This window comes from Trematomus bernacchii, unplaced genomic scaffold, assembly GCF_902827165.1.
Source record: "Trematomus bernacchii unplaced genomic scaffold, fTreBer1.1, whole genome shotgun sequence".
NCBI classification, from domain to species: domain Eukaryota; kingdom Metazoa; phylum Chordata; class Actinopteri; order Perciformes; family Nototheniidae; genus Trematomus; species Trematomus bernacchii.
The window spans coordinates 340,069-355,192 of record NW_022987429.1 but is presented as its reverse complement, the minus strand read 5'-3'; the positions used below and the strand labels follow the sequence as shown (position 1 = coordinate 355,192).

At 40.7% G+C, this 15,124-nt stretch overlaps 1 protein-coding gene across 1 annotated transcript in view; it reads left to right on the top strand.

Moving 5' to 3' along the window:
- Positions 1-15,124, top strand: part of slit3 (slit homolog 3 (Drosophila)) — a 228,127-nt gene that overhangs the window by 182,413 nt on the left and 30,590 nt on the right. The window contains 10 exon segments of the mRNA XM_034141508.1: positions 1,034-1,177; positions 3,417-3,580; positions 7,150-7,244; positions 7,247-7,284; positions 9,383-9,451; positions 9,577-9,648; positions 11,205-11,276; positions 14,634-14,709; positions 14,788-14,869; positions 15,004-15,084. Coding sequence (XP_033997399.1) covers positions 1,034-1,177; positions 3,417-3,580; positions 7,150-7,244; positions 7,247-7,284; positions 9,383-9,451; positions 9,577-9,648; positions 11,205-11,276; positions 14,634-14,709; positions 14,788-14,869; positions 15,004-15,084 — 893 coding nt within the window.

Below are 15,124 nucleotides of genomic sequence, written 5' to 3'. Positions count from 1 at the left end.
CATTTTCAGAATGCTAACGCTAATGAATACAAATATGTAAAAGCTTGTTTGTTTTTTTACTTTAATGAAACTTGCTATTCTAAGATCAAAGCCAAGTTAATTGTTGTGAGCTTTGAAATCACAAAAAAGCCACTTTTATAGTTTAGTTGTCCTGTCAGAGTTATATTTTTCTTTCAAAATGGTGAGCAAATGTAGTTCTGGTGCCTTAAACCCTCCACACTTAATTTATGGAGGACTTGACTAACTTTTTCTCCTGCAGACTTTAAAGAGTGCAACAGGATTGTTTAATCACTCACCCTGGAATCAAAGCTAATGACAGCATATATTGTTGTTCCTCTAATTTGGGCTCCTACCATAAATAGACTAGCGTCCAATTAGGGGTTACAGGATAGTGTATGCAACCATGAGCTAATGTTGTCTGTGTGTTCTCCGTAATGACTAGTTAATGCTATCATGTTTATATATGCCGGCTAATGACTCTCTAATGGCATCATGGCTGTCTCTGTATTATGTTAAGAGGCTCCCTGGTCCAGTAATAGCTTTGCTAACTAGGTTAGCCTGTCCCAGAGATTGCTAATGCTAACTAACTCAGTTAGCCTGGTCCCACATGACTGTGTGTCAAAAGCTAATGTCATATTACAGTCTCTGTCATGATGGTCCTATGGGGACTGGTTTGAATTTACCCTTGCTTTCTGTTTTATCTTTTGTTCATGTCATTATAGGTTATGCTCTTTAATCTTCAGTCTGTTTTTATCTAGCCAAAGTGTGTACACTGAATTTGTTGTTGTTGTCTATTATAGATACAACTTTTTCAATAAACACATTTTCAGGAAAAGGATAAACAGAACGACTGCCTTTTAGAAATAATTGGCCCTTGCTTATATGTTGTATATCAAGACTAATTTTGACATGAGTGATAAGGTTAACAGGAGACTAGAGATGTCATTGTAACTTCTATTCTTCAAGGTAAAACAACATGTTAATTTATTAGTTTTAGGTCTGTTTACTAAATATACATGCTGTGTGTTTGCAGAATGCTGCGGAGCAACCAGATCAGCTGCATTGACAACAGTACATTCACGGGTCTGAGCTCGGTGCGTCTGCTGTCGCTGTACGACAACAGGATCACCAGCATCGCTCCTGGAGCCTTCTCCACCCTCCACTCCCTGTCCACCATGTAAGTCTCATGTTTTCCTACCCCTCTACTCCTTGTTTTCCGGTTTTTTTCTTGATTCTCATCCCATCATTCTCTGTCAACTTGTGCCCCAATTACATTTTTGTCTCCCTATAAATCTGGCAGAATCGCAACACAGTTAGTCCCTCTTTCTTTTCTGAACTCTTTTTCTCCCTCTGGCTCAGAATTTGTTAGCAGAACATACACACACATACACAGACACACACTGGATGCTGTTCTCCTCACAGATGCTCTCCATCATTATCGACTAGATTGGTCTGGATCCCAGGACATTTGTTATCAAAGCTATATATATCTCAGCATCTGTGCAACCACACACACACGCACACGCACACAGACCCGGACACAAGCAAGAGCATCTGCAAGCTTGTTTTTATCTTTCCAAAAATGAACACACCTGCTGCGACTAAAACATGAGTTCTTGGCATACTATTTAATGTTATGTGTGTGTTTGGTGTGTGTACCTGTATGTATAGCATACATGCTTTCATTGGTGCACAAATGTTTACTGGTGTTCAGCCTTTTCATGATACAGAAGCTGCCATGAAGTAAAGTTATGTGTTTTCCTTTCCAGTCTTCTGACCACCTAGATGTGAAGGTTGTAAATAATTGATTTGCCATGCCAAGCCAAAAAAAGGTCTACTCACATCCTCTTACACTCTCCTGCTTCCTTTCCTTGTATTCTGCCTTTTGTTCTCGCTCCATGTCCTGCTGTGTACCTGTCATCTTCAATTCAAGTTCCTCCTTGAGTCTTTCGGGAGGAAAGGTGGGAGACAAGAGAGGGAAAATGGGGATGTGACAGAGGGAGGATGGATGGGTGGATGGGCATTGTTGCACAAACTCAGGTGTGCTCAGTGGGGCTGTTTGTGATTATCACTACAAAAATGGAACGATATTCTATTACCATGCGCCCTGTCATTTTTCACTGTCATTCTTTTTTCAGCATCACTTTTTCATTGGCCTAGCAGTAACACTTGATTTCGTATGCAACCTACTGCTGTTTACTGTGAAGGAAAGATGGATCGTTTCTATTTCTGGAGCTTAGTTCTGAACATTTCCTCCGTTCATTTCCTTATCTTTCTTCTGTTTTTCTCCTCTCTCTCTCTCTCTCACTATTTCTAATATCAGTCTCCATTTGCATTGTTTTCCAATAGAGTTTGTCCGTTTAATTAAAAGATTAACACATTGTTAAGGAAGGAAGGGATTTAACGTATGTCGGGTTGCCAGGCAGCAAGGTCAATTCATTACAAGGAAATGAGGAAATAACTCGTTCATCTATAGCGGCACACCATTAATATTGTTGCACAAACAGCAACATTCAGGTTGATTAGTTCAGCCGCTGCAAGCATGTCTTGACATGACTTGAAGGCACAACATCATCATTAAATAGATCGGTGTGAGTCCTTGAGATGCTTACATTTAATTCCCAAAGTGTTCCACTTATTGTCAGTGAAAGGTAGGAATATAGAAAGACATTTTCATTTCACAGTATATTCATCATATTGTTTTACTACATAATGTATCAACCCTAAATCTCCTTAAAAAAGAAAGAAGTAGTAATCAGTGAACTGTATTTGATCTGAAGTGGCAGTGAGCTGAGAAGAAAATGTACCTCAGTATACCGCCCGTCTAGTATGTGCTGCTGATGCCTCCTCGGCCCCCATTCAGTTTAAATATGGTTCATTATGAATATTACATGAGCAGTGTGACAAAAGCAACTAAATGCTATGAGGGTTGATCAAAAATGAATAAAATGTACAGATAACCTTTTCTCTTTTCTTTCTCTCTGTCAACATTTCTCACTCTGCCACCTCTCCTTTCCATTCTCCATCGTCCTTGTACTCCACATGAATAAAAAAAGAAATGATAACCTTTTCTCTTTTGTGTCCTTTCTCTCCATTGCTCTCTTTGTCTTTCATTTAAATGTCTTCAAATCCAACGAAAAACGAAAACAACTTATGTGTTTCTCAGTGTACAATATACCATATAAATATATAAATAATGTCTGAGCGCATCAATATTTTTTTATTTCTGTAACATTTGGGGAAAACCTGTATTTTAAGGGTGTGCAGCTTTTCTCCATGATAAATTGATTGTAAACATGTATGTTCCCCAACTACATTTTTGCAGCAACAGAACCTCCAACTTTCGGTGTATTTTATTTTTTTGCGTTGACCCTGTTTTCAACGATTTCCCTTTCGCTCTCTCTTTATCTTCACAGTAACCTCCTGTCCAACCCGTATGTGTGTGATTGTCATCTGTCCTGGCTGGGGCAGTGGCTGAAGAAGACGAGGGTGGTCAGTGGAAACCCTCGCTGTCAGAAGCCCGCCTTCCTGAAGGAGATCCCCATCCAGGATGTGGCCACCCCAGACTTCACATGCGACGGTGAGTCTCTCTTTCTGCTAATGGGAGAAGGGAAAATAGGTATTTTAATGAATATGAGAGAACCCTGGAAATTCCTGCTGCAGTGGGGAGATAAAGGTCTTATAATGATTGTACTTAATTGCATAAGGAAAATCAATTGTTCCCACTACAATTTCACTGATATCTGAATCAAATATTGTCACATCCTCAGGTACGTGAAGTCCTGATTATTGTATCTTTGTTTAGAAGAAGAAGAAGATGGACCTTTATTAATCCCCCGAGGGAGATATTCAGTTTCCACTCTGTTGTACACACACATGCGTTTTATATTTTAGGTAATACAGTACACACTTTTTACAACATGCACATTCATATACAAATACACACACAGTTATATGCACACATGTGCCAGTGGCCCAGGAGGTGAACTGGCTCCTCTCCAGTATCAGTCAACATTCCGTATTTTTTGGTCCGATCGGGACGTGAACCGGCGACCCTTCGGTCCAAAGTCCAATCCCCTACAGACTGAACCACTGCCGCCCAACAATCCTTCCAGATACTGCTTTGCATCCCATGTCTCAAAAAAGCAGATACATACTGTACACACATCTTTACTGGGTAATCTGAGGATAGTAAAAACAGCAGCTGTCAATGACATCATCTTGTGGTTTCTATGGTGACGTTGCTCTTAGCGCAGCAATGCCTGCCTTTAGCAACTTAGGCCATCGTCTTGGCTGCCAAGTTTGACGCCATGGACAAAGTGTGGTCTGGCTCTCCTGTCCATTACATCTTTGTTTCTTTCTTCTCTCAATTTTTTTCTTTATAGCATCTCCCTTTTGTCCTCATTTAATCTAAGTCTACCGCTCTTTTCCTCTTAAGTTTCTTTGAATTTATTACACTTTTCTAATTTCCTGTTGCTGTGCTGAAGCCATTTACTGAAAATGAATTTGCAAAGTCGTTAGCCAGGTTGAACTCTAAGAGGGTACCAGATCTTAATATTCATTGTTCAGTCTTACATCCAAGCACACATCCAAGCACACACACACACACACACACACACACACACACACACACACACACACACACACACACACCACACACACACACACACACACACACACACACACACACACACACACACACCACACACACACACACACACCACACACACACACACACACACACACACACACACACACACACACACACACGCACACACGCACGCACACACACAGTTGGCTGAAACCAAGCCGTGGTACTTCTGGTCTTATCAGCATCGTACATGATACAATCTGAATTTCCAATATAAATTAACATAAACAATATACAGATTTGCATAGGAGTAAATTAATATGTAAAAACTGAAGACTAGCATCACAGTCTTCAGGTTTATTTTTTCATATCAGTCACTTTGCACACTATTGCATGAAGATTGAAATCCAACATCTGGATCACCACCAACTTCAAATTAAAATGTATTTGGCTCAAGGCCTAACTGCCCCCAAAGGTTTGTAATTACCCTGCTGGAAGTCAGAAAAACAAACTACCAAACAGGGACAACATCTCATTTGGCAACGGTTAACTCTCAGTACTCTGAAGATGTAAATCTCGAAGAGGTTCTCAAAGGAATAGAAGCAAAGAAACACATGCAAACACAACCAAGGTCTTCATGTCCGGCCTATTTATAGCTGAGTAAAATGAATGTTAAGTTGTCCAGAGGCAGCCGGGGGTAAGGTAAAGTTAATTGAATTTGTGAGAAGATATTTAGCGCACATTTAGATGTTAGTCCAATCAGCCAACTGTGGAGTGAGTCAGCCCACGGCTTCACCTCCCTGTGGACTTAATTGCAACACACACACCAGATAGATGCACACACTCACACACATTGCTCCACACATGCACACGTACACACTAATATGCTTGACATTTAGACATTAGCACAATTAGAAAATTACAAAGTGAATGAGGAAATGGCCACAGGATAGAACGACTCATACAGTTATAATTCCATGCATGCATTAATGTCACTGCAGCATATTGGCACAAAGTCACAAACACACAGCCAAGTATAAACATAGAAGAGTATAAACTTGGCTATTGCTTTTCCAATCTTTTTTTCCCCCTCCCTCCACACACATGCAGTACACACAAACTCAGATTGCTGTTGTGTTATGATAGGCTTAGTGTCTAGTCCTCATTATCCTTCATTAAGGTTTTAACTCAGCTTGTTTTACATTTCGACAGCGGTTCTACTATTTGTGTGTGTGTGTGTGTGTGTGTGTGTGTGTGTGTGTGTGTGTGTGTGTGTGTGTGTGTGTGTGTGTGTGTGTGTGTGTGTGTGTGTGGTGTGTGTGTGTGTGTGTGTGTGTGTGTGTGTGTGTGTGTGTGTGTGTGTGTGTGTGTGTGTGTGTGTGTGTGTGTGTGTGTGTGTCAGTCAAGGAAATGGAGCTCGTTGTAAGCCAAGAACAACTCTGTAGACTTTGATCATTCTTATCTTTGAGTGTTAGACGATTACAATCACTCAGATGTTTCTGAGTGTGTGTGTGTGTGTGGGGAACACAGCTCGTTTTTTACTGCAAGACTAAAAGACATCACATTAAGGATGAAAAGCAAGAGACTAATCATGTACAAATTGCAGGTTCCCCTATTCATAATTAAAAGGAAATCTTAAATAAATGTGTTATGAAATGCACTTGAGAAATACAGAGAATCAGTTGAAAAAATGGTGGATCTCAGGCACACCAAAAATGCTCATTAAATATGTATAAAACAATTCATGCAATTATAAAACAAATGGGAGTGTCCATTGAAGGGTCCCTATTATGCTCATGTTCAGGTTCATATGTGTATTGTGTGTCTCTACTGCGACATGTCTCCATGCTTTAATGTTCATATACTATATACTACATATACTTTATTTTTCTCATACTGCCTGTGCTGCAGCACCTCTTTTCACCCTCTGTCTGAAAACCAGAAACCCAGTCTGCTGTGATTGGTTGGCTGGCCGGCTCTGTTGTGATTGGTCAACTGCTTAGAGATGTCCCGCCCCCTTAGCCTATGTGTTGGCTAAATAACTTGTTAAGAACATTGGTATGGCAATGCTGTATGACTCAAGATGATAGCAGATTACTTTCCAAAGTCGTTGCAGGCCATCGTACCAACATCTGCTCGCTGTGTCTCCAGAATAATCTAGGCGGTTTTTATAACATGACTGCAGGTCCTGAGCCAGATGTTGAGCCACATCAGTGAGAGCTGATATTCGCTGCCTCAGGTCATTTGATATGGATTTGTTAAGTACTCTTTAAAAGTGCTGAGTGCAGATCTAATTGAATTGACCAAGTACCATACTTACAGATCAGTCTTTATCTCTATGTCTCCCTCTATCTCTCTTTGTGTCTCCCTTTTCTCTTGTGCCCTAACCTAACTCAACCTTCCTCCCCTCGTTCTGCTCTCATTTCCTCTGACTGTTTTCTCTTTCTCTATCTCTCACCTCCTGTCCCTTTTGTAATGTGCCTGTCCTTCTCTGTATCCTTATTTTCCATCTCCTTTTTGTCTAATATTCCCCTCTCTTGTCTGCCCTCTCTCTTAAGGTGTTGAGGATAATGGCTGTCTTCCTACGTCTGGCTGTCCTGACGTCTGCACGTGCACAGAAGGCGTTGTGCGCTGCAGCAACAGAGGGCTGCACCTCTCTGCCCAAGGGCATTCCCAAGGGACGCCACGGAGCTGTGAGTCATGCACACCACAACCACACACACACGCACACGCACGCGCACACACACACGCACACACACACCCACACTGACAAACTCAACACAAGGATGTACACGTTCACTTGTGATCAAAACATACAGACACACACAAGCCAATGAGCTTACCAGCAGACATGTACAGGCAGAAATGGCCATTTCTGTCAATGATTACTCTCTATCACACATGCATGCGCTCACACACTCGCACACACACACACATACACACTTTGCTGCAGTGCTATATTGATGCAGCATGTTGCCCTTTGTTGTTTCAGGACCTAACAAACTATTTAGTGAATACACACACATGCACACACACACAGTGTACACACACTCTTTACATTTCTTAAGTACTGTGCGACTTTGTTAGGTTGTAGGCAAGGTCTATCAATATATATGGCTGAATAGACAGAGAGAGAGAAACAGTTATAGACATCTGAGAAGAATTACCTGGAAGTGTCCGTGGGTTATTCTTTTAAAATATTTCAGAAAGTGCATTTAAAAAACATTCCGAAAAATAATTTATCAAAATGTTATACCGAAAAACATTGTAGGCAATATAAAAGCCATTCAGTTGCTGAATCTGTCTCCATGGTTTCTTGTCACTGAGTCTCAATCACAATGGTTTATGGGATACGTAGTTAATCCAATACAATATCATTTATACAGTTTTGTACCTTTCAAATGTTTTATTGTCACGATTCACCTCAAAGTTGATTGGTTTAGTTCCTTGCCTAAAACCATTTTAAGGATTTTCTGAAATGTCAATGGAGCTAATGAACGGGAAATTCACTTTACAAACCGGAGCCATTCAAAACTCTGCCGGTCAGTGTTTACCTCTGTAAAAGAAAATGTCCATAATAATATGAATTGTAAGAATTGATGTTGGGTAAAACAAGGGTATAACAGTGTTAATCGAGATTAGGACATTTAGAAAAAACGTAGGAACACAATCTCTCATAGGTAAGATGAATTATTGCACACACACGTGGACACACACACACACACACACACCCACACAACACACACACACACACACACAACACACATGAACCCCTGTAGCTGTGAAATAGGCCTGCTCTGCGGGGTCAATAGCAGTGATTAGGTATTGATCAGGCAGAAGAAGACACTTCATCATACTGTCCACATGACCTACTTATGACCTGAGAGAGCAGATGGATCATAAATGTGTGTGTGGTGCTTGAGTGTATATGTTTCTTCACTTGTTTTTTCTCACATACTCCCAACCACAAACTGATCAGAAGTTTGTAAAAATGTTTGTAGTGGTTGGAATATGTGTTTGAAGCTGCATGTTGAAAACTGTTACGCTCCTCTTCCTCAGTCGGGCAGGTTTCACACTTCTAATCTTGTCATCTTGTCCCATCTTGATTTGCTGTCTGGTGAATTCAGAGATTAACTTCCACAGACATTCACCTATGCAGAACGAGTAGGCAATTTCCAGAATCAGACTGTATATTGGTGTACAAGCTACTGTAAGGCTGGGTACACACTTCATGTTAATCAAGCCTATTTGGGCCCAGAATCCCCCCTTCTCACACTAGCCAGCAAAATCACAATTGATATGGTTATAAAGATTATCTTGCAAGATTTTATTGTGGTGTTAGGTATTTTAACAGTGATATTTTTACATTGTTGATCTGCTTTGCATTCACTCCTGGCCACACTGATTTCAAATATCAAACAACATTTAAGATCCCATATCCTGTTTGTGAGGCGTAAAACGGTAATTATCTGTATTTGAGAGGCTGAAAACATGACAAATCACATCAATTATCGTAATAGTTGGACATTATCTTTCTGTTGTTTGACTAATCCATTAGCAGAATAATCAATAAAGCTCTACCTCATTTATCTTCCCAACACAGTTCAAAATGTACTCTCATCTGCTTTGCATTTCCCCTGCCTCCTGCTCTCTTTGGTGTCACAGAAGTTGCACAACTAAAACTTTTATGTCCTATATTGCAATTTTTCTCACCCCATAAGTCTGTATTGGTGAATAAATACATAGTAGATGTAATATATTTCCCACTAACTATGCACATTTTGTTTCTAGATACCTGGAGGGTAATATGCTGACATCTGTGCCCAAGGAGCTGGCCGGCCTGAAGCAGCTGTCACTGGTGTACGTACCACTCGCATAACCTTGAACAGAATACACACATCCTTGTTTGCAGACAATTTAAATAACCTGCCATGCATCTGTTGAGTGTGTATGTGTGTCCTGACTTTATGCTTGTATCCACACAGGGACCTGAGCAACAACAGCATCAGCACGTTGGCCTCGTTCACCTTCAACAACATGACTCAACTAGCCACACTGTGAGTTACTGTGGCAACGCACACCTAGTCATGCCTGCATACAACACTGTCTACGTCCTGATTGGTTTGTGTGTGTAAGGGTGAAACCCACAAGATACATCAGTGTTTTTCTGCTCTTAAGTTTGATTAATCGCCCTATCTTCTCCTGTCATTTTCTTTATAGTTTCCTGCTTCTTCTTTTCTCTCTTATTTCTTCTTCGTCTGTATCTTCATCTTCTCCTTTCTAGCGTCTCCACTTCTGTCCTAATTTTACCCGAAATGACCCTTCACCTTTCTCCATCTTCTTCCATTCTCTCCCCAGCCTTTCCCCCCCATCTCATTTCAAGCTTCACTTTTATCTTATTCTTGTATCGTATTCCTCTTTCATCTCATTTCTCACATGTTATATTGCTTTCCCATCGTATTATTCCTTTTAAAATATGTCCTTTCACCTCCCTTTCACTCACTCAATGAACCTCTTGGATTATAATCTGCTTTGGCTCCTCTGAAATTCCCCTCTCTTCAACTCTTTCCTGCCTTTCAATCTCACATCAAAATTCCTTCTATTGCTAAGGTCGTCTCTTGTCTGCCTCTATCTTATCCATTACATGGATTTCACATCAATTTGGAGGATTTTTTTGTGTCGATGGAAAGTGCATTTGCTCTTTTCCAGCTACGCCTAGTTTTATATTTCATAGAGTTGCAATCATTCATGCCTGGGAGCTGCCCAGTACAAACACAGAGTCCTACTGTTAGCCCGCAGATAGCATCAGTGGAACGCTTGCTGCGTTAAACGCCGTGCCCAAACACACCGTGCCCAAACACACCGTGCCACCAGTTGAAGAGGTGGAGGAGTGTTTCCACATTTTCCCACCCTGTAGATGTGTTGGCTGTTAGTCTATTCTCTAAATTCAACATCAGTTTTGAACCTGAAGTTGGAGATACATTTTGTTTTCCCTTTAGGAAACTGTTGATAATCAGTCATTATGATTCTTCATTGTAGAGCATCATAAGCCCAAAAACTGCTGATCACCATTGTTGTGTTTTCCTGATCAGACAGCAGCAGTCAGCTTTTTACCGCAGCATCATTATATGGCTTAATTATGTGAAAATAAGGATGGCACCCCGAAACAGCCAACCTGATCAGAATTCTGTCCTCTTATGTTTCTTTCTTCCCCTTCATACATTACTAAACTTTTTGGTTCATTGGCAGTTTCAGAATAGAGATGCTAATAAATAGCTGTGATTTAGGAGCCTCAGCTTTGCCTCTGGCAGATTTCTTCAAACTCCACACACTGAAATGTGGCCTCCATGTTTATTTCCCCTTGTTTAACCTGCAGTGGCTACGGTTTAGGTATTTTAAAACCAAATCTGCTGTGTCATCCCTCCTGTCCTCCCTCTTTTTAATCTCTTATTTCAGTCCCTCTACATACATTGTAATGCATTTAGGGATGTAGTCTCAAAGACAACAGAATGACATTTGAAATGAGTTAATCCCAGTAAATCATATTGTGAAAAACAGCGTCTTGATTCATAAACTGAGTGTTGTGACCTTGTGCGTGTCCTCTGTCTTTCAGCATCCTGAGTTATAACCAGATTCGCTGCATCCCGGTGAATGCCTTCGACGGGCTGAAGTCACTTCGCCTGCTGTGAGTAGCAAGCTTCATCTTCCTCGAGTGCCGCAGTGAATTCAATATTCAACACTCCCCTTTGCTAGTCATAGTACTGAGCTAAATCAAAGTTTAATCACTCCCCTGCTGCCAGGCCGAGTGCCATGTTAAGACCCAGTCACAAAATGAGTCACAGCCACCCAATAATTTGTTGTTTCAGGGTACTAAAGGAGATAAAAGTGACAATCTCTCATCTCCTCTGTAATACTCCCTCTCCATCTGCATCTTCTGGCCTCTATTTTCCCCATGTGTCTCTCTCTCTCTCTCTCTCTCTCCTCTCTCTCTCTCTCTCTCTCTCTCTCTCTCTCTCTCTCTCTCTCTCTCTCTCTCTCTCTCTCTCTCTCTCTCTCTCTCTCTCTCTCTCACTCTCTCTCTCTCTCTCTCTCTCTCTCTCTCTCTCTCTCTCTCTCTCTCTCTCTCTCTCCCTCTCTCTCTCTCTCTCTCTCCTCGCCCAATGTTGTGTTTGATGAATCGACCTCCAGCCTCTGTTTCTCTCAGTCATCCATCTGGTTGTCCACCCTCTGTCTCGCAAACACACACGGGCACAGTGTACACATGAATATTGCTGTCTAACCATCCTCGCCCACACATACAACCTGAAACACACTCTTAGTTCGTATACCCATATGTAGCATTTCAAGTTGTACGTTGGTAATAATATTGATGTCACTGGGTCCTGCGGTACACCTGTACATTTCTGCAGCAAGGTCAGAATCCCTGGAGGTCAGAAATAAAACATGATTATCATTAAGTGTTAAATAACTCTTTAACATAATTTCTTCTTAAAGGTAAATGTACCCCAGACAAGTATACTCATATAACAGCAGCATAGCAGTATAACAGTGTCTGTTACTCTTGATAATCAACACCAAAATAGTTTTAAGGAACCCAGAAAAACACCAGCGGTAATTAAATGAAAATCGAATTAATTGAGTGTCTTTATTTATTATCAAACCAACCTTTCTAGGGGTAGAGGCTTAAAAAAGCAAGGCTACATTATCATATTCCCTGATGTTTTGCAGCACAGAGTAAATGTAGCCACTTTCCCCTTTTGCTTTACTAAATATTGTTGGACAACATTTTTACAACAACAACTTATATTGTGTGAATATGTTGTTTTGAAGCTTGATGGCACAGTGGTGTTTTTGGTGCAACATATAATGCAAATAGTAGAGTTAACACTGATAATCTTTACTGAATATGTTAGTGATACGATTGGCTCAAAATGAAAAAAGATAAAGATCTATTGGTAAAATGTAACATTCATTATAAACAGCGTTCAAATGAAGCCCTTTTAACATTAATAATACATTGAGATCTGATACATTTACATTGTATTACACGCTGTATACAGTTGCTCCTGAACTATTGCCACCATTGTTTGTTCATTAAGAAAATGTCGGTGTTTCAGGCGTAAAGAAGTGTGCCTTGTTTCTGGCCTTTCTTCTACATATCCACATATATATCTCCTACAAAGCTTTTTCCTTGTAGAAGTTTTGCTTTTTTTTTGTTTCTTCCTTCCTCCTTTCTTCCTTCCATTTTAGTTGATGTTGCCTTGGGGACTGATCCCTCTCTGGCCCCGCATAGCAACTGGTTGCCAGGCAGCCATCACTGTCACTTCCTCATTACCCACAACCCCCTCTGGCCAGACTTACACTTGGGCTGTTAGACCACCGTACATAGATGCACAAATACACACAGACGGTGATGCACACAAACACGGACATTTTCACTGATACACAGGCATATAGCACACACACAACCATACACACAGCTGCACACTGACCTGAATCTGCACACACTGAATTATGCACACACACACACACACACACACACACACACACACACAACACACACACACCACACACACCACACACACATACACACACACACACACACACCCACACACACACACACACACACACACACACACACACACTTTCCCAATAGTGTTGGTTTGATAGCTGTCCCCTGCTACAGCCCTTCGCTCTAATGTGAACTTATATCCAGAAGGCAACACACTCAAATGTCGAGACACAAAGGACACACATACACACACTCGGCGGCAGTCTCTGAGCCCTTGGGACAAAAGTTTCTGACACACACATTCATCTACGTGCACAAACTCCTGCACAATAACCCACAGGCTCACACCGATACACATCACATCCTGCAGTTTGTCCCTTTGACACAGAGGTTTTTTTACTCACACACACACACACACACACACACACACACACACACACACACACACACACACACACACACACACACACACACACACACACACACACACCACACACAACTCTGCCTTATGACCATATGAGACAGTTTATATTCAGGGACCAGGACAACCTTTATTGCCCAACCATGAAAATAAGAATTCTGTTTATTTTGTGTTTTTCTTTCATAAATATTTGATTTATGTTCCATTATAAAATGGGATGATGGTGTGTCTGCAGCCGAGGAACCACAAATAATTTGAATAATTTAGCATGCAGCTAGTCGGGGCTGGTGTATTAGTATGTTGGAAATCCAGTATTAGGCAGCTTGGTTTTCAGTTCCATTTACCCCTGATATAATATACTGTATATGAGGTATGGGCTTGTTTAGATATGTGTTTAAGATTAGTCATAAGTGCTGTTGACGATAGGTACACCTTAAACACAGTTTTACGATTTGTATGTAAGTAAGGACAGTTAACAATGGCAGCTGTGTCAATATAAGTACAATAGTAGAAGGAATGATTGCCCATACCGTATCATCATTTCAAAATGTGCCCACCCGAAAAATAGCATCATCATTGTCTCTGGACAAATAGAAAATGGAATATTTGACTGTAGGATTAATACTGAAATAAGCTCTTTGGAAAACAAACGTTTATGATACAGTATATGTTTCGTTCAGCATGCTAAACTCACAAATAAATACACCTTTATGTCGTTTGAAGTGTAAATGCATTCAATTTAAACACTTATGTTAAGCTTTAAACGAACCACACCACAGCACCAGTGAGTACCCTTTTCTGTGTTCAAGACATTTGATTTCCCCCAAAATGTATGTAGTTTCTTTTGCCACTTGTTAGTACACAACTTGGGTATTTACTGACTTGTTTTATGTCAGATGACAAAACATGAACAACTTGTGTTAACCACTGGTCTTTTTACATGCTTTGAACCAAACAGCTGCAGAAAGTGTGATCATAAAATAATGCTTCATCAAATTAATTAAGTGCTAATTAAAATTAACAACGGGTCAGAAAGTGACCCTTTTAAATTTGTAACAAGGTTAGTTTTGTGTATTTAATATTCATGTACACTTCTCTCTGTCCTCCAGCACTCTCCATGGTAACGACCTTTCAACAATACCAGAAGGAGCTTTCAACCACCTGACCGCTCTGTCCCACCTGTAAGTGGAGCGCCGTGCATCTAGTGTGTGTGTCTTGAAAGCAAGTGTTGTGGATAACATTTTAATTATGTTGTGTGTGTAGTGCTCTGGTGCCAACCCCCTGTTCTGTAACTGTGACCTGCGCTGGCTCTCTCAGTGGGTCAAGGCTGGCTTCAAAGAGCCTGGTAAGAAATAAAAATCTATCAAAATACTGCTGTCAAAATACCTCTATCCAAAATATGTCAAATTCTGTTATGTTGATCTCAAATGTTGTTGATGAGAAGCCTCTGTTGATGTCAATTAAATGTGTTTTTTGTAGGCATTGCTCGTTGTACGGGACCTCCTGACATGACTGACAGGCTCCTGCTCACCACGCCACTCAACAGATTACAGTGTAAAGGTAAATAGTCTCCTTTTATTCTGCTCACTGACCACCTTCG